This window comes from Macrotis lagotis, chromosome 1, assembly GCF_037893015.1.
Source record: "Macrotis lagotis isolate mMagLag1 chromosome 1, bilby.v1.9.chrom.fasta, whole genome shotgun sequence".
Taxonomy (NCBI): Eukaryota; Metazoa; Chordata; class Mammalia; order Peramelemorphia; family Peramelidae; genus Macrotis; species Macrotis lagotis.
Window position 1 is genome coordinate 800,034,226 of NC_133658.1, and position 22,169 is coordinate 800,056,394.

A 22,169-nucleotide genomic window follows, 5' to 3' on the forward strand; every position below is an offset into this window, starting at 1 on the left:
TCTGGGCCTGGACCGGGTGGCAGGGCGGCCCGCGAGTCAGCCTGCGCCCGCAAAGGCGGGCCCAACGCCCCCGGGGCCACGACCCGCCCAGGCCGACCCGGGCCGGGCAGCCCCTCCCCCCCACCCCCGAGCTCCCCAAACCCTCAGCCGCACCTGACCCGGCGGCGTCTCCCCCTCCTACCGCACCCCCCAGAAGGAGACGTGCAGTGTTCAGTCGCTTTTTTCTCCCCCGCGGCCGGCGCCGGGCCCCGGGCCGGGATCGAGCTTGCTTGTAGGCCGCGCCATTCCCTTCCTCGCCCCTTAGCAACCGGGACGCCGAGGAGCCTCCCGTCCCCAACAACCGGAGGCCCGGCCTGGGCGGGACTACAAGTCCCAAGATGCCCCGCGGCGCGCTTCCGACTACGGATTCCGTCGGCCCCCGCGCGGGGCGTCGGCGCCGGCCAATGAGCCGGAGACAAGTAGGAGAGGAGGGAGAAGGAGACAAGATGGCTGCGTCGAGCGGGGCTGGGGCTGCTCCGCTGCCCGCCGCGGCCGCTGCCACCGGCACCTCCACGCAGTCGTGTCAGGCCTCCGGCAGAGTCGGCGGCAGCAGGAGCGGGCTGCTGGAGAAGGTGAGGATCGGGCCTTGGGGCCGAGCGAGCTGGAGACGGGACCTCCTGCCCTTCCTCCCCCCCTCCTCCTCCTCCCGCGCCGCCCTGGTCTCCCACCCAGCCCCGCCTGCCCGCCCGCACCCCGCCACGGCCTCCCTGCCGTCGCCTCCTGGCGCCCCGCCCTCCTGCACCCCACGGTCCTCTGCCTCCTTTCCCCTCTCTGCCCTCTCCTCCCGCCCTTGTCTGCACCCCATCTTCTGCTTCCCCTTTTCCTTCCACACTCGCATTCCTTCTCCTGCCTCCTCTCTCTGCACCCCATCCTTCCCTCTTCCTTCTTTTCGCACCCCATCCTCGCCTTCCATATTCCTATTTCTCCTCCTGCCCCCTCTGTGCACCCCATCCTTCCTTCTTCCTTCCATATCTTTTCTTCTTTTTGCACCCCATCTTCTTCCATATTCCTATTTCTCCTGCCCCCTCTCTGCACCCCATCCTTCCCTCTTCCTTCCATATCTTCTTCTTTTTGCACCCCATCCTCTCCTTCCATATCACTATTTCTCCTTCTGCCCCTCTCTCTGCACCCCATCCTTCCCTCTTCCTTCCATATCTTTTCTTCTTTTTGCACCCCATCCTCTCCTTCCATATCACTATTTCTCCTCCTGCCCCCTCTCTCTGCACCCCATCCTTCCCTCTTCCTTCCATATCTTCTTTTTGCACCCCATCTTCTTCCATATTCCTATTTCTCCTCCTGCCCCCTCTCTGCACCCCATCCTTCCCTCTTCCTTCCCTATCTTCTTTTCTTCTTTTTGCACCCCATCCTCTCCTTCCATATTCCTATTTCTCCTCCTGCCCCCTCTCTATCTATTCCTGTCCCCTCTTCCCTCTATGCCCTTTAGTCCTAGTCTCTCCCTCCCTTACACCCATTTCCTCCTCCCTTTCCCCATGTGCCCTGTGTTTTCCTCCTGCCCTTCTTCTTCTCTGCATTCCATCCCCCCTCCTGCCTTCCCTATGCTTATTCTCCTCTATTTCCTCCTTCCCCTTCCTTCTCTCCTCCTGTCTCTTTTCACCCACCCATTGTTCCTTCTTTCCTGTCTTCCCATTCTCATCTCCTCCTATCTTCTTTCTTCCCCCCACTTCATCTTTTCTTCCTCCTCATCTAGACATTTTCTCACTCTTTCTGCTTCTGCTTTCTCATCCCCATACCCCTGTCCTCCTCTATAACTCCTTCCTCTTTTTTTCATCCAAGCCTCATTCTCCTCTACATCATCTTTTTTCTTCTGCTTCTTCCCTTCCACTCCTGCCCCATCTTTTCCTTTCTCTCAACCCATTTCTTTCCCCAGCTGTTTTCTTGACTCTTCCTTTCTTTTCTTCTCTTCCCCATTCCAAGTTGTTCTCTTTACTTTCCCCTTCAAATCCTTATCTTTTTCCTCATTATTTTCCTTTCAGGGGTCTTTTCTTTTCTCCTGAGTCTATCCTTTCCTTTCTGGAACTATTAACATGTTTGTTTTGTTATTGTTGTTGACTCAGAATGTCTCCTTGAAGCCTGGGGGGGGGGGGGGGGGGGGGAGGTGAGGAGAGATTGACTCAGACCTGGTCTAGTGACTTCTGAGTTTAACCCATTTCAGTGTTTTTACTCAAGACTGATTTTGCAGTCTATCTGGATTGAAAGTCATACCAGTAAGTTACAGGAATGGACCCTTGAATCTAGTCAGTGACTTAGGGACTCTCTGAAGGGAAAAAAAGAAGGAAAAAACCCAACGTGATTCAAGTTCCTGAAGCAGATGTTAGCAACTTCAGTCATAGTAGATATTAAGCAGAATGCAGTTACCTCTCTATAGGATCTACTAACAAGTCTTAGAAAATATAGTAGGAGAAAAGCAGACAGGTAAATGAACAAGCATTGGAAGAAATCTTTTTGTGTGTAGCTGGGCATAGGTGGTCTGAAGCTTGTAATACCTAGGGTCTACCCAAAGTCAATAACAGCCCTTAAGATCCTGGAATTTATTGTTCTATATTAACTTAAAAAAATCTCTTTGCCATACCTGCTATCTTTCAGCCAAACTAGTTTCCTTATTTTTAATCATCAGTTATTTATTAAGCAATATATATACATATATATATTGATTGAGACTTTGTCTTTCAGGAAGGCAAAGTTACAAAATTAAACAAATGTGTTCATGCTTAAAAAGTAAATACAATGCACTCTGTATAGGGGGAATACTAGCAGCTTAAGTGGTGGGGAATGTGGTCATTAAAGACCTAGGGTCAGCAAGTGGAACTAGCTGAAGCTTGAAGATATTCAAAGAAGTAAGGAAAAGGAGTAAGAAGGCAAATATGGTATGACCAGAGCTATATAAATGGAATAGTAGATAACAAGCTTGGAAAGGAAAATTGGGATCAGATTATGAAGAACTTTGGAGACCAAACACATTTATTTTTGATCCTAGAAATCATTGGCAGTTATTTAAGTTTAAGTCGGGAAGTGCCATGGTCATACCTGTACTCTAGTAATAAATCACTTAAGCAGCTGTGTGGAGGATAGAGTGAAGTAGGGAGAAGCCTGAGTCAAGGAGATGAGGTAGGATAAATGACAGGTGTTAAGGCCATCCAGCAAGAGGTGATGAGAGCCTGAATTTGGGTGGTGAACAGGAGTAGAAGGACTAGGACATATGGGAGAGATGTGGAGAAATAGCAAGATCTGGAAACTGGATATGTGAGATGAGGGAAAGAGTAGTTGAGAATGATAATGTAACCTTGAGTCATATCCAAAGACTCCAAAATGGAATGAATGGAGAGAGAATAACGTAAGTTCAGTTATAGATGTGCATTTTGAAATTCTTAAGAGGACATCATGTTGGAAATGTCCAGTAAGCACTTGATGCTCTAGAACTGGAGCTCAGGAGAAAAAAGAAGGTAGGAGATAAAGATTTATGAGTTATCTCTAAAGAGATAATAATTATAATAATTGACCTTATTAAAGCTGATGAGGTCACCAAGAAAGATTAGAGAGAGAGAATAGAGCATCTAGGACAGATCCTGGGAGTGCTTCACAGTAAGGAATCAAAGAGATTGGAAGGAGAAGAATCAGTAAAGACCTGGGTCATTAAGGGGCAGCTAGGTGGCGTAGTGGATAAAGCACCGGCCTTGGAGTCAGGAGTACCTGGGTTCAAATCTGGTCTCAGACACTTAATAATTACCTAGCTGTGTGGCCTTGGGCAAGCCACTTAACCTCGTGTGCCTTGAAAACTAAAAAAAAAAAAAAAAAAGAGCTGTGTCATTAAAACCTCAAAAAGAGAATATTTCAGAATGTATACTAGTTTTCTACAGTCAAGAGGAATTTAAAATAGAGAGCCTTAGTATATACATATACATTTATGTCATCTTGGAGATTTAAAAAAAATAATAAAATGTTTAAGGGAGAATGGAATTTAAGGAACAACCCAAAGTGAGTTGACTTGACTAAAGGTTTTCAAGTAGAATAACCAATTGTTGGTCATGTTTTGGATAGATTTGCTTTGGATGGGACTAGGTTAGATGACCTCTGAGTTCCTTTTAAGTGACTTGGTCATGGTTCTATAAAGAATAGAGGTGGGGGTGGCTAGGTGGCGCAGTGGATAAAACACTGGCCCTGGAGTCAGGAGTACCTGGGTTCAAATCTGGTCTCAGACACTTAATAATTACCTAGCTGTGTGGCCTTGGGCAAGCCACTTAACCCCATTTGCCTTGCAAAAAAAAAAAAAGAATAGAGATGGGGTTGGAGCCTTGGCCTCAGAGTCGGAATCTAAATCCTCTGCACCCCAAGAATTGCTGAGTTCTAAGATAACTGTTATGTCATCACTAACTTGCTGTTTGTTTTCAAAAAAATAAGGATGAGAAATTAATTTCTAAAGTCAATCCAGCTCTGCCCTTCTTTGATTCTCTTGAATTCTTGATGTTTGAGATTCCAAAGTAATGAACATGATGTATCTGAGGAACTTTGTGATGTCTACATATATTAAGGATAACTGATAGAGTATTAACTCCCTCTCTATGGCTTCCCCAACCAGGTTCCAGTGTTGGATTACCTTTTTTGCTGCTATCTCTCAAAGTTGGTAAAAATAAATTGGTGACAGAGCTAAGTCTAGAATCATAAAAATCATGTTATTTTAGCACCGGAAAGGAACCTTAGAAATTATCAGGGCTCGACTTTATTTTATAGATCAGTCTAAGAAAATTGAAGTCATTGGCTCTTAAAGGAACCAATGAAGCAGGTAGGTGGCGCACAAGGTGAAGTCCAGGGAGTCAGGAAGACTTGTGTGACTGGCCTGCCTCAGACACTGATAGGCATTATTTTAACCTCTATCAAGCTCAGTTTCCTCATTTGTAAAATAGAACTGAGAGCACCTACTTCCCATGGTGATGATCAAATTAAATAATTTGTGTAAAGTGTTTTGCAAACCTTCAAAGTATTATATAAATTTTAACTATTAAATGTTTAAAGAGTTTGCTATGGTATAGTAGATAGTATGCTGGACTTGCAAGGAGTCAGGAAGACTTGAGTTCAGATTCCACCACTTATAAGGGTACAAAGCATTATCACATGAATTGTTATGTAACTTTGCAGAACTGAAATTAGTCAAACAATAAGTTAATATTTATAGTTTCCATGAGTGCATGGAAGACTTTACTTTTCCTTTCTGCATATGGAAAAATCTGATGATCTTATTCTTCTATAGAGACAAATACTAGTGTTAGGATCAACAGTAATTTTATAATCAAAAAAGCTTAGTGAACTTATGAAAACGTGCTGCTATTTTCTCAAAGATCTCACCAATTACTTTGGAATTAATTTATAACCAATTTCTGGGTTTAAAAAGCAAACAAATAAACAACACCCCACCCCCTTCAATTCATCACCAAGGGAACATTTAATTTTTATCTATAGCTTTATCCTGGCTTAGTTGCTTTTTATGTCAGCATTTTCTCCTAATCTTCATTTTCTTTTGCACATCAAACATCAAATATCAAAGATTTTCAATTATTTTCTCAAATTTTATTATTTAGCAGTTAACCAAATTAAATGAGAATGCTATGTATTTCCTAAATTTAAAGTCCTTAATACTGTGTCCATTGTAGTTGGAGGTTTTTCAGTAGTTTCATGGAGGAAAAAAATTAATTCAGCAATAATTCAACCTTATATATTGTCTACCTGCTACTTCAACAGTATTTAATAGTAAAATTTGGTGTTTGTCATCTTAATATCTCTTAAATGTGGAGGGAGAGATCATCAAGAAAATATACAAGCATTATTATATCCCCACTTTTCAAGTCCTGTATATAATATGGAATTATCTGTTTGAAGCACAAAAATTATATGACTCCAAGGAGGAAGTCAAAGTCATAGTAATAATAATTCCACTTTCTTTCCTTTTATTTTCTAACTCATCAACTACCCTTTCATCCAAAATGGAACATTCATATTCTTCATCAAAGACATCATTGTGCTAATTCATCCACATTAATGTATGTCAGTCCTATTTTTGATGCAAGTTCTTTTCCTAGTGTGACCTTTCTGATCCTGATGTACTTACTGTGTGCAAAATGTTTGCCAGTCCTTCACCTAGCCTGTGAACTCTTCATCAGCAGCAGCTAGAGACTTAAGAGCTCAGGAAACATATAAGTGCATACCATGTGCTAAGTTCTGGAGCAAAGAGAACCAAAAGGCAGGCAGACAGCTATAATAATCCAGGCATGAGCTCATGAGGACTTGGACCAGGATACTGACAGTGTCAGAGGAGAAATGCATATTGGTGAGATAGTTGGTGCAAAGGTAAAGACCTTGTTAATAGATTAGATATGGAGAGTGGGTGTGTTTGAGAGGCGTTGAGGATGATACTTATATTGTGAGTCTAGAACACAGAGGTTGATGTTCCCTTGACAGTAATATTTGCAGGTTGGGGGAAAGATATAGGGGAAAGGCAATGAGTTTTGTTTTAGACATAATTGAATTTAAGATATCTACTGGACAGTTTGAGATGGGGGCTGGAGAGATAGATTTGAGAAATCATCAATAGAGATGGTAATTAAATCCATGGCATCTGATGAGATCAATAAGTGAAACAGTATCAAGGGAGATAATAAGAGGACCTAGGACAGAGCTCCTCAGAGATTTCATGAATTTGAATGGAAAACAAATTATATCTTTATTTTGTGCTATCTTGTGTTTTTTTTTGTAATTCTATGTATTTTATTTTTATGCATTTAAAAATATTAAGGGAACAAAAAATAAAAATATTAAGCGTACTACAAATTTCACAAGACTGCAAAGGGGTCCATGAGACAAAAATATTCAGAACTCCTGGGATCAGAGGATCTCTTTAAGGGCTTTTCTAACTTACACCCTTTATTGTAAGCATAGTTTAGTTCTCCTCTGAAACATCTTGTATGATGGAAGTAACTTTTGACTCATTAAATACTGTGCCCATGGAACATAGGCTGTGAAAGGTCTTGCTTAGCTTGGAAGACTTTTAATGTTAGTTTATTAGTGGATTTTGTATCAAGTTTCTGAGGGCTAACCCAGTTTTGGAGAGGTTAATTACCAGTTTACTGGTAACTGAGGTATGAAAGGGGCATTAATGTCTAAAAAAAATAGAAGTCATCCTAATAGCAAAGATGCTTAAAGTATTTTTAGTTGTCAGAGGATATCCTAAAGCAAACAAATTTGTTGTCTTTTGCAGATGTGACTTTCTATTCTGTACAACTGAACTTAAGAGGTCAATTCAGGCTATTTATGGATTGTAAAATAAATAGTGTAGAGGAGTAAGCACTAGCCTTGAAGTCAGAAGACCCTGTCAAGTCCTGATGCTGATACTTATTAGCTACATGACTTGGAAAAGTGACTTCCTTTTCTTTTATTGTCACTGAAGGCTGCTGAGCAAGTTAGTGGTAGAAGGGGAAAACAATTTTTAAGTTAAAATAAGTCAAAACTTGACCTAAAGACTTCAAGTAATATAGTCCAAGCCACTTTTTTCCCGAGGAAGTGGCAGAGTGACACAGATGGGAAGGAATGCTGATTCTGTAATCAGAAGTTCAGAGGTGGACTTTCAGCTCTGATTGCTATTAGCTGGATGATTCTGGGCAAACACAATCATTCCTTCTTTGTCAGAAAAGAATTATTAATAGTGTGGTTGTTGGAAGGAAAGTGTTTTGTGAATGTTTTGTGTTTGTGAATGTGTTGATTACAAGAACTTAATAACTCCATACATTAATAACTCCATGTAGTACTTTAAGGTTTACAAAGCACTTCTATCCACCCTGTCAGGGAGGGGGTGGATGTAAGGGGAAAACCAAAGCTCCTTGGAAAACTTTACCTGAGAAGGTTTCCACGAGTGAGTGAGGAGAAACCTTTTGGCGTGGGGAACTTCCCTACATCACCTTCATAAACAACCCATTTCATTTTTAAGCAGCTAATTGTTAGGAAAATTTTCCATATATTGAGTTGGAATCTGCCTCTAATTTCTACCCATTGTTTGTAACTCTCGCTGCTGGAAATAAGCATGACAAGCATAATTCCTCTTCCAAGTGATTTCAGATACTTGAGGTTAATTATCATCTGTCTCTTAGGCTTTCACTTCTGACTAAACATCTGTTCCTTCAATTGTGTCCTCCCTAAAATATGGCAAAATGACAACAGGATAGAGTTCTCCCCACAGAAGTATGTCTAAAGCAACCAGGTGGTGCCATGGTGGACAGAGGACTGGGTCTGGAGTCAGGGAAACCTGAGTTCAAATCTGGCCTCTTAATTAGGAAGTGTGACCTTAGCAAGTCACTTAAACCTGACTGCCTCGCATCCAGGGCCAGCTCCAGTCGTCCAGATTCATATTTGGCCACTGGACTCAGAAGAGAGAAAGTGAGGTTGGTGATTTAGCACAGTGCCCTTCACTCAAATCCAATTCACTTGCATGTCATGCCTCATTGAAGTCATAGTTTTCTTTGAGAATGAAAGACAAACATCATTGTGAAGGTAAAATGAGGTAATTTATTTTTCAGATCTCAATGTGCTATATAAATGCCAAATCTTATTATTACACAATGGACACAATATCTCTGAACTCAAAATAAGATCACAGATTTTTTTTGGCTATTAAGTCATACTTCAAATAAATTGTGTTAGCTTGTAGTCCCTTAAAACTCCCATCTCTTTTTTCATATGAACCTTTGTATAACTATCTCTGCCACCCTACCCCTGCTTACAGAGTTGAATTCTAGCCTAAGTGTAGGATTTTATATATATATATATATTAAATTTAGCTGTCTTATATTAATTTCATCTTTCTAGGTTATAGAGATCTTTTTGTATCCTGACTGTCTTAATATGGTTTAGCCATCTTTGTCATTTGCATTTTTGATAAACAGGCCTGTTAAACCTATGAACAAGTAGAAACACAAACCCCTAAGGTGCTCCACTGGAGATTCTCCTAAAAGTAGACCTTCATGACTCTTTCTTGATCGTATATTTCTTGTATTGTATACTTAACTATATTATCATCTATTTCATTATTTTTTCATTTTGACCCCAAGGAGAGTATGAAAGACTTGATCAAATTCTTTGCTGGAATCCACATAGTCTATGTCTGTAACCTTTCCCCGATCTATTTTACTACTATGGTAATTTTGTCAAAGAATTGAGTTTTCCTAAATGATCTCTAAGGTCTCTTCCAACTCTAATGTTCTAGGAGCTATGAGCTATTTGACTTTATCTCCCACGCTGTTCTAGCACTTCATTCTCATCCTGCTGTTCATCCCAATGCTGCATTTTTCAGCCATTAACTGTTATTGCACATAATGGCATTTTTAGTATTGAAGCAGACCAACTGGAGAAGTGTAATTGCTACTGTGATATAGGAGTTATATATTTCAAAACAGACTTCAGCTGCTAAAACTCTCAGCAAGTGACTACTATGCGGAAGACATTGTGCTAACCTTGAGGGACATAAAGGCAAAAACAAAGCAGAGAGAGGGAGAGAAAAGAAGATAATGTTGAAGAATATGAGGACTAGGAGGAGGAGGAGGAGGAGGAGGAAGGGTCTCAGGGGATGGCATCTGAGCTGAGCCTTGAAAGACACTCAGGAGCAAGCTTAGGAGTGACTGCATTCCAGTTTGGGAGAAGGCACAGAAATGGGTTATGGATTCTGAAGTTTGTGGAACATATTGGCTGGAATAATATCAGTTAAGTCTGGGAAAGGCTACAGGGCCACTGGAGGTTTACAATGTCAGGCTAAAAGACTGCATTTTATTCTAGAAGCATTAGGGAGCCAGAGAAGATTGTTGAAGAGAAGAATAATATGATTACATCTCTTCTTTAAGATTATTTTGGAAAGGGAGAAGAGAGAGATCAAAACCTAGCTTTGGGACTAAATTATATTAATGACTTTGAGAGTAAAGAGATGAGAAGAGATGCCAGAGAAGTGAAGGTAGAATCAGCTAGCCTTGGATATGAGGGAAGAAGAAGAGCAAATACTCAAGAATGGCTGTGAGGTTACTGACCAGTACTCCCAATAGAAAGGGAAGTTTGAAGGAGGGTCAGATAGGGATGGTCTTGGCAAAAGTTAACAGTTTCATTTTGGAACTGAGGGGCACCCAGTTATAGATACAAACTCTTGATGTAGGACAGGCATTTAGGAGGTAAATTGAGCTTAGATATATCAGTTTAGGAGTCATTTATATAGAGATGATACTAGAAACTATGGGACCTGATGAGCCTTCCAAAATAAAAGAGTATTGAGAGAGAAGGGGTCCCTGGAGAGAGGCTTGAGAGAGAGACTCACATACTGAGTCTGATGTTACACAAAAGAGACTGAGAAGGAATGAGCAGATAGGTAGGAGAACCAGTGACAGTCCTCTTTGTAACAAAAGCCAAGAGAAACAAGACCAATAGGATCAACATAAAGATAATAGTACTTGTACTTTCTTTTTCTGGATTGTTGGGTGGAAAAGATAAACTATTAAGTTCCTGAGAAGAGTACTCTTGATATGATTATAGTTGGACTTTCTTTCACTATTGTTTCTGAGGCCAGTTTGAACAAATTGCATCCCTCTTCTAAATAACCAATACTAGAAGTTCTGGTTCAGAAAATTTATAAATTACTTTGCCTTCTGACCTCAAATTAACATCTGTTCAAAGCATTGTTTCCCAAACTCATTGGTCTCAAACATTTGGGGGAATGAAATATTTTTATAGATGCCTTAGCAGTAGGTATGGAATTACCCTGCTGGATGAAGGATGGCCAGGAATGTTTTGTAAAAAAATAGAAGAAATTGCATCTCTTTTTCATTATGAAAAAGTGCTGCATGTAATCAGTGTATTTTTACCATTTACAATTTCATATTTGATTTTCAAGAGGGAATATGTTGCTGAAAAAGGCATTTTCTCAGTAGAATATCATTGATTACAATTTGGGAAAAGCTCACCCATAGAAAATAATACGGTTTCTTTGGAAGGTGATCCCTAAAGCGTTCTTGAATTTTAATTGGGTAATATAGAAATTCAGAAAAGTCTGAAATGCTTATTGAAATACTTATATTTACTGGTTATATGACCCTGAACAAGATTTCTAAGTTTTGTCAGCCTTAATTTCCTTCATCTGTAAAATAGGGATAATAAAAGTACCTACTTTAAAGTGCATTTATGAGTGTCAGAAGAGATAATATGTGTTAAAGTGCTTTTCAAACCTTAAAAATGCTATGTAAATGCCAGTTCTTGTTACTGCCTTTTTAAAAAAATTTACAATTTTTCCCCAATCTTGCTTCCTTCCCCCCACCTCCCACTTGATTGTCTTTACATTGTTTCCATGCTATACATTGATCAAAATTGATTGTGTTGAGAGAGGAATCATATCTTTAAGGAAATGTTACTACCTATTTTAACCAGGAAGTAGGTAGGCTCAATAGATAGATAATCTCACCCAGTACAGTACTGGGCCTGTAGTCAAGAAGAGCTGAGTTCACTGCCATGTATCCTCTGCAGGAGGAAATGGCAAACCACCCCAGTGTCTGCCGAGAAAACCCTCTGGTCCATATGGGGTCTAGAAGAACTGGACACAACTGAATAACAAGAAGATCACTTTAAAATGTTTTCGAAGTCAGTAATCTAAATAAATAAATTCCATATGAATAGCAAAAGAAAGAGTAGCATAAATATTTTGTTAAAGATTATATATTGTTTTTGTATAGTGATGACCTGATATTATTTATCTATCCAGACTTTGGCAAGCTGCTTTATGTACAGTCAATTCTTCATCCCTTTATAATTTATAACACTTTCCTTATAAAGTTCCCTGTAAGCTTATTATTTTTATTTTTACTGCTTCATATATTCTAGACAACCTGGCCCACTAGCTGTACCTCATTCCTGAACAGGCCTCCATACTAACTGCTATATGAGGAAGTTTTTCATGGCATAGCTCAGCTGCATGAAGCCTTTTTTAACATTCACAATTGCTTAGTTCTTTCCCTCTTCAGATTACTTTAATATATATAATTTTGTACATATAATGTATCGTTCTGGTGAAATTAGAAGTTCCTTGAGGGCAGAGATTGCTTCTTTTTGTATTTGTATCCCAGCATTTAACAGATGAGTAAAACTGATTTAAGAGAATTATCCAAAATTAGAATGGTCTGCCCCAGGAGGTCTTGGGTTCCCTTCTTTGAAAGTCTTTTCATCTGATCCTGAAACATTAATTATTAGGCTTATTTGTACGTGGGATCCTACTTCGTAATAAAATGTTTTTTCTTGCTTTTCTGATGTTGAATCTCTATTTTTATTTCTAGCTCTCATGCCGAATATAATCTGAACCTCTTTTCTTTATCTATAAGATGAAAATAACAATCTTTGTGTTCCACCTCTTAGAAAAGTTAGGAAAATTAAAATCTGAGAAATTGTTATTTGAAGTACTCTTTTATCTAAAAGTGCCCCTTAATCTTAAGCTCCAAATAATCAAGAAGCTAAATATACATTTCTTTCTACTACTCCCACTCCTGTCATCCCCACCAAAGCCAAACAATATATTCCAAAACTCTGTTAATTTGTTTTGTTTATTTGTGCCATGGTGCTCTTTATTATTTACCTAACAAACATTTAGTGCTTATTGATAAAAATAGATAAGATAATTATAATGTAGATAGCATGTAAGTATAGATGAATGTGAGGGAAAAGATGCTGTAGATGGATAAATTGTTATAGTTAGAAGACACCTTAGTAATTTTCTTGTCAGAATCCCCCATTTTATAGTTCCCAGAGAAGGGGAAATGACCTGTCCAGGGGGCATATTACTGATAAGGGGCAAAACCAGGGTGTGAATTCAGAGGAAGGAGTGATGTCTTCTGGTCAGGAAGGGTTCCTACATAAAAGAGGTAGTGTTAGAGCTAGTCTTTGGTGGATGAATAAATGTCAATAAATAGAGATGAGGATGAGGGAAGGATTTAGAGGGAAAAAATGCACCGAACATGGTATATGTTCACATAATGTTGAATATCTTAATTTGGTGCAATTAGTTATTCAAGAGTGACTTCCCATGCTCCAAAAGACAGCATGCAGTGTGTTCCATTTAAAACTGGCCCACAACCCATATGTATAAAAATATGTTTAGCAGCTCTTTTTGTGGTGGCAAAGAATTGAAAACTGGAGGAAGGGGAAGTACCCATTGATGGTGGTGTTAATGATGATATTTATCATTTGTCATTTTTTCCTAAAGAAGACCATGACATCAGGAAGGCTATGCCATGACAAGCAAGTGAACTGGATTTGAGTGAGGGGGTCCTGTGCAAAGTCATTAGCCCCATTTTCTCCTTCTGATCCATCTAGATCTAGTGACCAAATATGGATCAGGAGGACTGGAGATAGCCCTAGATGTGAGGCAGTTAGAATTAAATGACTTGCCCAAGATCACATAGCTAGTAAGTGTCTGAGACCAAATTAGCACTTGAGTCTGGCACTCTACCCAACATGCTATCTAACTGCCTCTAGATTAACTGGAGATTAGCAGAACAAGTCATAGTTTGTGAATCAAATTGACTGCCATAAGAAGTAATGATGGGAGTGACTTCAGAAAAACTTGGGAAGGTATGTATGAATTGAAGTAGAGTGAATTGAGCAGTAACAGGAGAATTATTTTACAATAACAGCAATATTGTAAACAAACTACTTTGAAAGACTTAGGAACTTTGATTAATATGACCAACTATAACTCCAAAAAAATTCATTATAAAATGTGCTATCTACCTTCATATAAAGTAGCTGATGGACTTAGAGTACAGATAGAAGCCTGGGGGTAAGGGGAGGGAAGGACTTTGAAGTGGTGGAATACATGGCTAATATAGGGATTGTTTTGCTTAACTGTACATATTTATAAGGGATTTTCTCTCAATAGGAATGAGAGATGAGGAGAGAATTCTCAACTGAAAATAAAATAATATTGAATTTTAAAAATAAGATTGGTCCATTTGTTTTACAGTACAGTGTTTGTGTGTTTCAAGAAATAGCAAGTAAACCTTAGAGAGCATTCAAAGTCTTTATTCCTTCTACTAGAAGGAAGAGGTGATAGTGACTTTTCTATTAAAATTTTCTAGTTTTCTACTTCATTTTAAACTACTATAATCTCTAGAACTTCAGATAGCATCATCAGTAGGCAAAGAGTAAACATATATTTGTGGGTTTTCTAAGTTGAACCTTGTGGCATATGGAAATACATTTTAAGTCCAGCTGGATACCAAGTCGTTTGATCTGAAACTTTTCAATTTGTATTACAGTGGAAGATTGATGATAAACCTGTAAAAATTGACAAGTGGGATGGATCTGCAGTGAAAAATTCTTTGGATGATTCTGCCAAAAAGGTACTTGCTTCTTTATAATGTCAGTGTAGCTTCCCTTTTAAAATTAATAGCCTTCAAAATACCTGCTTGGAGACAACCAGTAATCCATCTTCAGTAGTCTTATTTTTTGGTGTGTGTATCTAGACTCAGGTTGAAATTGGACTAGAAAGGAGCTTGATTTGTCTTCCATTAGTGCAATTGCCAAGATGGTCCAAAAAACGTTTCACTACCATGAATGCCAAACTAGTGTAGGCCTTTATAACTTGACCTCTATTATTGAAATGATCCAACTGACTATCTGCTTCTAGTTTTTCCCTCTCTTCAGTACATCCTTGACTTAGAGATGCAAAACTCACCTTTCTAATATAGTTTGCTTTTTGATAACCATATTTCAATATTATTGCTTTCCACTTGTATTTTTTGCATTTAAAAACATGATTCTGAGAATCCACAGTCTTCACCAGACTGCCAGAAGGGTCTGTGACACAAAAACAATTAGAAATAAACTTTTTTAGATTTATTTAGTTACTTTCTGGCTGCAATCTGTAGCATTTTTTTTTGCATAATTCTCTTTTCATACTAAAGAAGTTTCAGCCAGGAATATGTGTATGGTTCTTACATTTTTAAAATATGATAAAACTTTAAAAACATGAAAACTCTTTTTAGTTTCTGAGCCTTACAAAAGCAGGAAGCAGGTATATTTGGCCCCTTGACCTGTAGTTTGCCAACATTTGTTTTTGAGTATACCCCTGAAACAACTTGAATAAGATGTCTTTGGGAAGGCCTTATCTTCATAATTTGATGACTTTGGTTACTTCAAAAGATCTGTTATTACAGCATTATATATCTTTTTTCTCTAATGTAATGTTGATTCTGTTATAAACACATTTTACACCCACACATTCACATCACCCCCTCCCCACCCCCCATACACAAAGAAGAAATATCCCTGTTAACCATATTCTTCAGTTTATTTTTTTATTTGTTTCTTCATCAGGTGCTTCTAGAAAAGTACAAGTATGTGGAGAATTTTGGTTTGATTGATGGCCGCCTCATCATCTGTACGATTTCCTGTTTTTTTGCCATTGTGGCTTTGGTCTGGGACTACCTGCATCCCTTTCCAGCATCCAAGCCAGTTCTTGCCTTATGTGTCATATCATATCCTTCTAATCTCTGCCTTTTTTTCTTCCAAATTATGTTGATTGATCCATTTACTTGAGAAGAAGGGTCTGAATAACAATGAAATTGGAGAGAAAGAACAGAAGAGAGAACTAATGGGAATCAGATTGAGTAAGAGGCAGCTTACTTTTGGGCTGCTGAGGTCTGGGTTCCAGTCCTGATTCTGTCACTAAGCAGGGAGGGAGATCTTAGATAAGCCACATTTCCTCATGTTGGCTCATTATAGGAGTAATAGTTTTGACACTGTTTATTTCATAGGTTTGTTATGAGGAGCATTTATGAAATACTTAGAAATTTGCATTTTGTCTCCAGAAATCTGATTTTGTGCCGAGTAATATGGGTATTTCAAAGCAAGGAGACACGGACTGTTAGAGCCTTGCTGCAGAGTTGTAGAATGATGTCAAAGTAGGAAGGAATCATAGAGACTAGAGTCCTATCTTATCTGGGGGATTGGCTAAATGGTTTGCAGTAACCAGCCACCTCTGAGGACAGAAAGGTCTAGGAACCTCTTTAATTCAATTCCCATGTCTTTGTTTTGCCTTGCTGTGGTTTTTGTTTCCTTAACATGCTCTGAACCTATTTCATCATGATGGGGATCCTGACCATCTATACTTCCTATAAGGAGAAAAGCATTTTCCTTGTAGCACATAGAAAAGATCCATCAGGAATGGACCCTGATGACATCTGGCAGCTTTCTTCCAGTCTTAAACGGTATACTCATTTCACAATTCTTTAAATAATAAGGAGGTTGGTTTTTCTTCTAGTCTTTTTTATTGATGGTAATTTGTTCTCTCTCCCTGCCTACCTCCTTTTTTTATTCCTTCTTCCCAATTCTCTTTTTCTCTTTCCCTCTCCCTTTCTCTCTCTCTCTCTCCCTTTTCTTTCAAACTCACATTCATGTAGGCCTTTAAAGTTTGCAAAAAAAGAAATTCCTCTGAAGAACCCTGTGAGTTAAGTAGTACAAATGTTATCATCCCCATTTTATAGGTGAAAAACTGAGACTCAGTCTCTCCCCCTTGCAGCCTCAGATGTTTAACAACTATATGACCCTAGACAAGTCACTTCAACTCTGTTTGCCCACTAATGTGAAATAAAGTACGACAGAAAGACACAGTATATAAAGATATGCCTAAGAATAGCATGTCAAAAGATAAAGGGAAATCATGTACTATAATTACTATGCTACAAGTACTATATTATATTATATATTTGTCATGTAGTAGAGAAATAGTACTATTGTACTCTATTCTCTCTCTCCTATAGTAATAGTACGATAATGTTATAACCACTATGGAAAAGAAAATATGCTCTAAAATCTCTAATACTAAGAGAAAAAGCAAATTTAAGAGAATTCTGGGGTTTAACCTCTTATTCATATTAGCCTTGATGACCAATGAGAAAAGTCCATATTAAAGGAGCTGTCAATAGACTATGAAGTTCTTGGGGTGGCTAGGTGGTGCAGTGGATAGAGCACTGGCCTTGGAGTCAGGAGTACCTGAGTTCAAATCCGGCCTCAGACACTTATTAATTATAATTACCTAGGCATGTGGCCTTGGGCAAGCCACTTAACCCCATTGCCTTGCAAAAACTAAAAAAAAAAAATAGATTATCAAGTTCTCCAACCATTCTGTCTGTTCTGAGCATACGCCCCAAGATCATTCAAGTGAAACCCCAGGATATATCATAATAACACTCCCCCACATCTTTCTTTCACTCCTGATCTTATTAGGAAGGTTTCAAGTTTACATATGTTAAAATTGTGCTTGCTCTTGGTTCACACTTAACTTTCAAGTCTTTCCACAGTTTGTGGTTTCAACCTACTTCTCCATTCTTTTTTTCTCCTATTTCCCCTTTTATGTGAGTCTCCTACTGTGCGAAAGTTTTGGGTTGGACCCCCTACACTGGTGAAATCACAGATCTTTAAGATTTGCTATATTCATCAAACTACATAAAGTCCTTAATGACAAGGACCCTACAGTAATAGTAAAAAGAACATGAGGACAAGAGAGGGCTTCTACTTTAGAGGAGTTGGGGTGAGAGCTAGTGAACAATGCAAAATAAAACAAAAAAGGAGAATTAATGAAAATATATTTTAAAATATATGCCAAACCATAAAAGGAAGTTCAGAAAGGTCCACAGACAACCAGAGCAAATTTGTAATTTTATATTAATTTAATATTCACTTTTAAAAAAAAACTTTAAACTGAAGTTTATAGTCATACAATCCTGTTTTTTGTTTATCAAAATGTACACCCATCTTTGTTGACAATTTAACTTGATTAAAAAAAAGGAAAAGAAAAATCACACAGAAGTGAGGTCCTGATTTTAGTTTACTAACCCTGTGATTATATAAAGTCACTTCATTGTTCTACCCCATCATTAAATTCAGTAATTAACTTTCTCATGAGGTGTGGCTTCTCCACAGTATCTTCCTCTGCTGATAAAGAAGTGCTTTGTAACCTGTAAAAATCTATACAAATGTTAGTTGTGATTTGTTTTCATGTGCAGAACACAGGTGTTGATTTGTAGTAAATGTAACTCACTATTTGATGAATATTTACCATACCTGAATTCTGTATGTTATGTCTTGATATTCAGATTTGATGACAAGTACACCTTGAAACTGACCTTCATTAGCGGGAAAACCAAGCAGCAGAGGGAAGCAGAGTTCACTAAATCCATCGCTAAGTTTTTTGATAACAGTGGGATGCTGGTCATGGAGGCCTATGAGCCTGAGATCTCCAAACTCCACGACAGCCTTGCCACAGAGAGGAAAGTGAAATAGCTCTTCCAGGAGGAGCCTTTTTTCTGCTGGGATCATGCTGACCATACACACATACCCACACAAACACACACACACACACACACCACACACACACACACACACACACACACACTCACTCACTCTCTCTCTCTCTCTCTCTCTCTCTTTCTCACACACACACACACACACACACACACGGAATAAATAACACAAACAAAAAGGAAACAAACACCCCCACAAAGCCAGAAACTAAAGCAGATAGAGTAAAATAAAAAATGTTTAAAATGTCTCATGTTTTGTCATGAAATCCTAGTCCCTTCTGGATCAATAGGATTTTCTAACGCAGAACCAGGAGCTGGGAGCTGTGTTAAGCACCGAGTTTTGTGGTCAGACCCAGTCTGTATGGCTGCCTTGCCCTAACCTGCCATTACAGTCACTCTCTGACCTTTGGGATTGTTTGGATTGAAAGACTCAACTTCTCAAGGACTTTTGGAAGTTTTTGCTTGAAGCTCTAGAGACTTGCACCTGGCAGTGATTATATCATGCAGCAGCTTCCTGCCTCACCTGCCCCTTCCTTTTAAATTTTTTAACCTGTTCCTCAAAATGCTGACTGGTGTGCCTGTCCATTATTATTAATATTTTTTATCCCAGGCTCTGCCTTCTTCAGGGATTTAGGACAAAACCTTTGGGGTACAACAGCTTCCAGTCACAGACCTACTTTGAGTTTTGTATTTATTTGACTGAATGGGGGGATGACTTTAAAAAGTAATAAAATAATAATAATACACTTTAATTTGTTGAAAACAGACCAGAGGAAGGAAAGATCCTTTTTCTGGGTATCAGGTTTTATGCTCTTGACCACTCAAAACAGTCAATGGCATTCTTAGTTCTCTTTTTTGTCCTCCATGGCTTACCCCCCACCCCTGGCCCCCCCCACTCTCCTGTTTCTTCATTTCTGTTCTGTGTTCCTTATTAACTGCCATTTTCTAAATGAATTTTTTTCAATAAAAGGAAAGAAGAGATGCAAACATTGTGTTGTGTCTTAATGGCAGAGAAAAATCAGCCTGTGTTGGTGTGGAGCTTTTAAGTTGTCCACTAACAAGTTTGAATTGAAACTTCTAGGATTTAGACCAGTCAGGGACTTGGCCTTGGATAAGGTAGAAAGGAACAGATCCTAGGTCTTAGTCATCAATATCTGGATCCAGCTCCCAGCTTTACCACTTTATTGGATTATCAAGGCTTCCTTATTCATCAGCTGCTTGTTTAGAGTCATGAGACCAAGGGTCTTTGTTCTGGAAGAGGGGATGGGGAGTAGGGAGGTGATTTTTGAGACCACCAATCAGAAAGAATGCCATATTGGAAGTTGGGAGACTGGGGTTCAAATCTCTGCTATACTTGAACTTTAGGTTTCTTCAAAAAAATGAAGTGCAAGGGATACATGACCTCCAAGGCCCCTTTGAGGTCTATGTAAATAAGAATATTGACTGCCAGAGCTGGAAAGACTTTTGGATCACTCTCTGTGAGGGTTGGAATGCACGTTAAAACAATGTTAGAGCTGGAATGCACCTTAGAACATAATGTCAGAGCTAGGGGGCCCTTTAGTGCATCAAGTTAGAGCCAGAATCACACCTTAAAACATAATATCAGCTGGAATGCAACTTTGAACATAATGTCAAAGCTGGAATTCACCTTAGAATATAATCTCAGTTGGAATGCAATTTAGAAAACAATGTCAGAGCTAGAATGCACCTTAGAACACAATGTGAGAGCTAGAATGCACCATAGAACACGTTGGAGCTCAAATGCACCTTAGAACACAATGTTGGAGTTACAATGCACCTCAGAATATAATGTCAGAGGGGTGGCTAGGTGGCGCAGTGGATAAAGCACCGGCCCTGGAGTCAGGAGTACCTGGGTTCAAATCCCGTCTCAAGACACTTAATAATTACCTAGTTGTGTGGCCTTGGGCAAGCCACTTAACCCCATTTGCCTTGCAAAAAAAAAACCCTAAAAAATATGTCAGAGCTGGGGGGCCCTTTAGAACATGTCACAATATAATGTCAGTTGGAATGCAATTTAGAACACAGTGTCAGCACTAGAATGCACCTTAGAACACAATGTCAGAGCTAGGATGCACCGTAAAACACATGATAGAGCTCAAATACACCTTTGAGCACAATGTCGGAGCTGGAATGCACCTTAAGAATATATCAGAGGGGTAGCTAGGTGGCGCAGTGGATCAAGCACCGGCCTGGAGTCAGGAGTACCTGGGTTCAAATCTGGTCTTAGAGGCTTGATAATTAACTAGCTGTGTGGCCTTGGGCAAGCCACTTAACCCCATTTGCCTTGCAAAAAACATTAAAAATATATATATTAGAGTTGGGGGTCCTTTAGAACACTGCTAGAGCTCAAACGCACTTACAACACAATGAATGTCCTACCTAGACTGCACCTTAGAATACAATGTCAGAGCTGGAATGCACCTTAAGAATATAATGTCAGAGCTGGGGGTCCTTTAGAACACTGTGCTGTTGCTCAAATGCACTTTAGAACACAATGACAGCTAGAAAGCACCTTAGAACACAATGTCAGAATGCACATTAGAACACCATGCTAGAGTTAGAATGTAGCTAGAATGTAGTCTTAACAATCTAAACACTAAAAGCACATAATTCAAATAAAAACATGTTTTTCCTCTTGCTCTGAGGAATGTGTTTTTCAGTGTATGGACACCTGGAGTGAGTAGACAAGGAGCAGGTGACATGGAGCATTGTGACATCCACCCAAATACCAGGAGTTGTTTGTCAGGAAGGAGGGGAGGGAGAGGCATAACTCATAGCTTATTTTAATCTATATTTTCCTGAAGAAATATCAGACTTCATCCCATTCAAATGCACCTTAGAATATGATGTCAGAGCTAGGGTTCTTTAAAACACCATGTTAGAGCTAGAATATACCTTAGAACACAGTATCAGAGCTGGAACACACCTTAGAACACAATGCTGGAGCTGGAACGCACCTTAGAACACAATGTGAGAGCTAGAATGCACCATAGAACACGTTGGAGCTCAAACGCACCTTAGAACACAATGTTGGAGTTACAATGCACCTTAGATTATAATGTCAGAGAGGTGGCTAGGTGGTGCAGTGGATAAAGCACCAGCCCTGGAGTCAGGAGTACCTGGGTTCAAATCCGGTCTCAGACACTTAATAATTACCTAGTTGTGTGGCCTTGGGCAAGTCACTTAACCCCATTTGCCTTGCAAAAAAAAAACCCTAAAAAATATGTCAGAGCTGGGGGGCCCTTTAGAACATGTCACAATATAATGTCAGTTGGAATGCAATTTAGAACACAGTGTCAGCACTAGAATGCACCTTAGAACACAATGTCAGAGCTAGGATGCACCGTAAAACACATGATAGAGCTCAAATACACCTTTGAGCACAATATCGGAGCTGGAATGCACCTTAAGAATATATCAGAGGGGTGGCTAGGTGGCGCAGTGGATCAAGCACCGGCCTGGAGTCAGGAGTACCTGGGTTCAAATCTGGTCTCAGAGGCTTGATAATTAACTAGCTGTGTGGCCTTGGGCAAGCCACTTAACCCCATTTGCCTTGCAAAAAACCTTAAAAAATATATATCAGAGTTGGGGGTCCTTTAGAACACTGCTAGAGCTCAAATGCACTTTACAACACAATGAATGTCCTACCTAGACTGCACCTTAGAATACAATGTCAGAGCTGGAATGCACCTTAAGAATATAATGTCAGAGCTGGGGGTCCTTTAGAAC

At 39.5% G+C, this 22,169-nt stretch overlaps 2 protein-coding genes across 5 annotated transcripts in view; one reads left to right on the forward strand and one right to left on the reverse strand.

The window, feature by feature from the left end:
- Nucleotides 1-365, reverse strand: part of XRRA1 (X-ray radiation resistance associated 1) — a 127,350-nt gene extending 126,985 nt beyond the window's left edge. For 3 of the 4 annotated variants that reach the window (XM_074216872.1, XM_074216870.1, XM_074216871.1), the window contains exon 1: nucleotides 154-365. The gene's annotated coding sequence lies outside the window, so the exon portion shown is untranslated. The remainder of the gene's footprint in view (nucleotides 1-153) is intronic. The other variant, XM_074216873.1, reaches the window with a different exon arrangement.
- On the forward strand, nucleotides 363-19,406 carry SPCS2 (signal peptidase complex subunit 2). Its single transcript, XM_074216874.1, has 5 exons — nucleotides 363-611; nucleotides 14,373-14,456; nucleotides 15,433-15,592; nucleotides 16,190-16,325; nucleotides 18,213-19,406. The coding sequence occupies exons 1-5, from the start codon at nucleotides 378-380 to the stop codon at nucleotides 18,397-18,399; spliced, it is 801 nt and encodes a 266-aa protein (XP_074072975.1). The 5' UTR covers nucleotides 363-377; the 3' UTR covers nucleotides 18,400-19,406.
- The last annotated feature ends 2,763 nt before the right edge of the window (nucleotides 19,407-22,169 follow it).

What these genes read in the sequence shown, in the direction of transcription:
- SPCS2 (XM_074216874.1), top strand. Translation starts at nt 378, where the DNA reads ATGCCCCGCGGCGCGCTTCCGACTACGGATTCCGTCGGCCCCCGCGCG. An exon ending in GGAGCGGGCTGCTGGAGAAG is followed by an intron (nt 612 to 14,372) that starts GTGAGGATCGGG and finishes TTTGTATTACAG; the next exon opens with TGGAAGATTGATGATAAACC. An exon ending in TCTTGCCTTATGTGTCATAT is followed by an intron (nt 15,593 to 16,189) that starts CATATCCTTCTA and finishes ACATGCTCTGAA; the next exon opens with CCTATTTCATCATGATGGGG.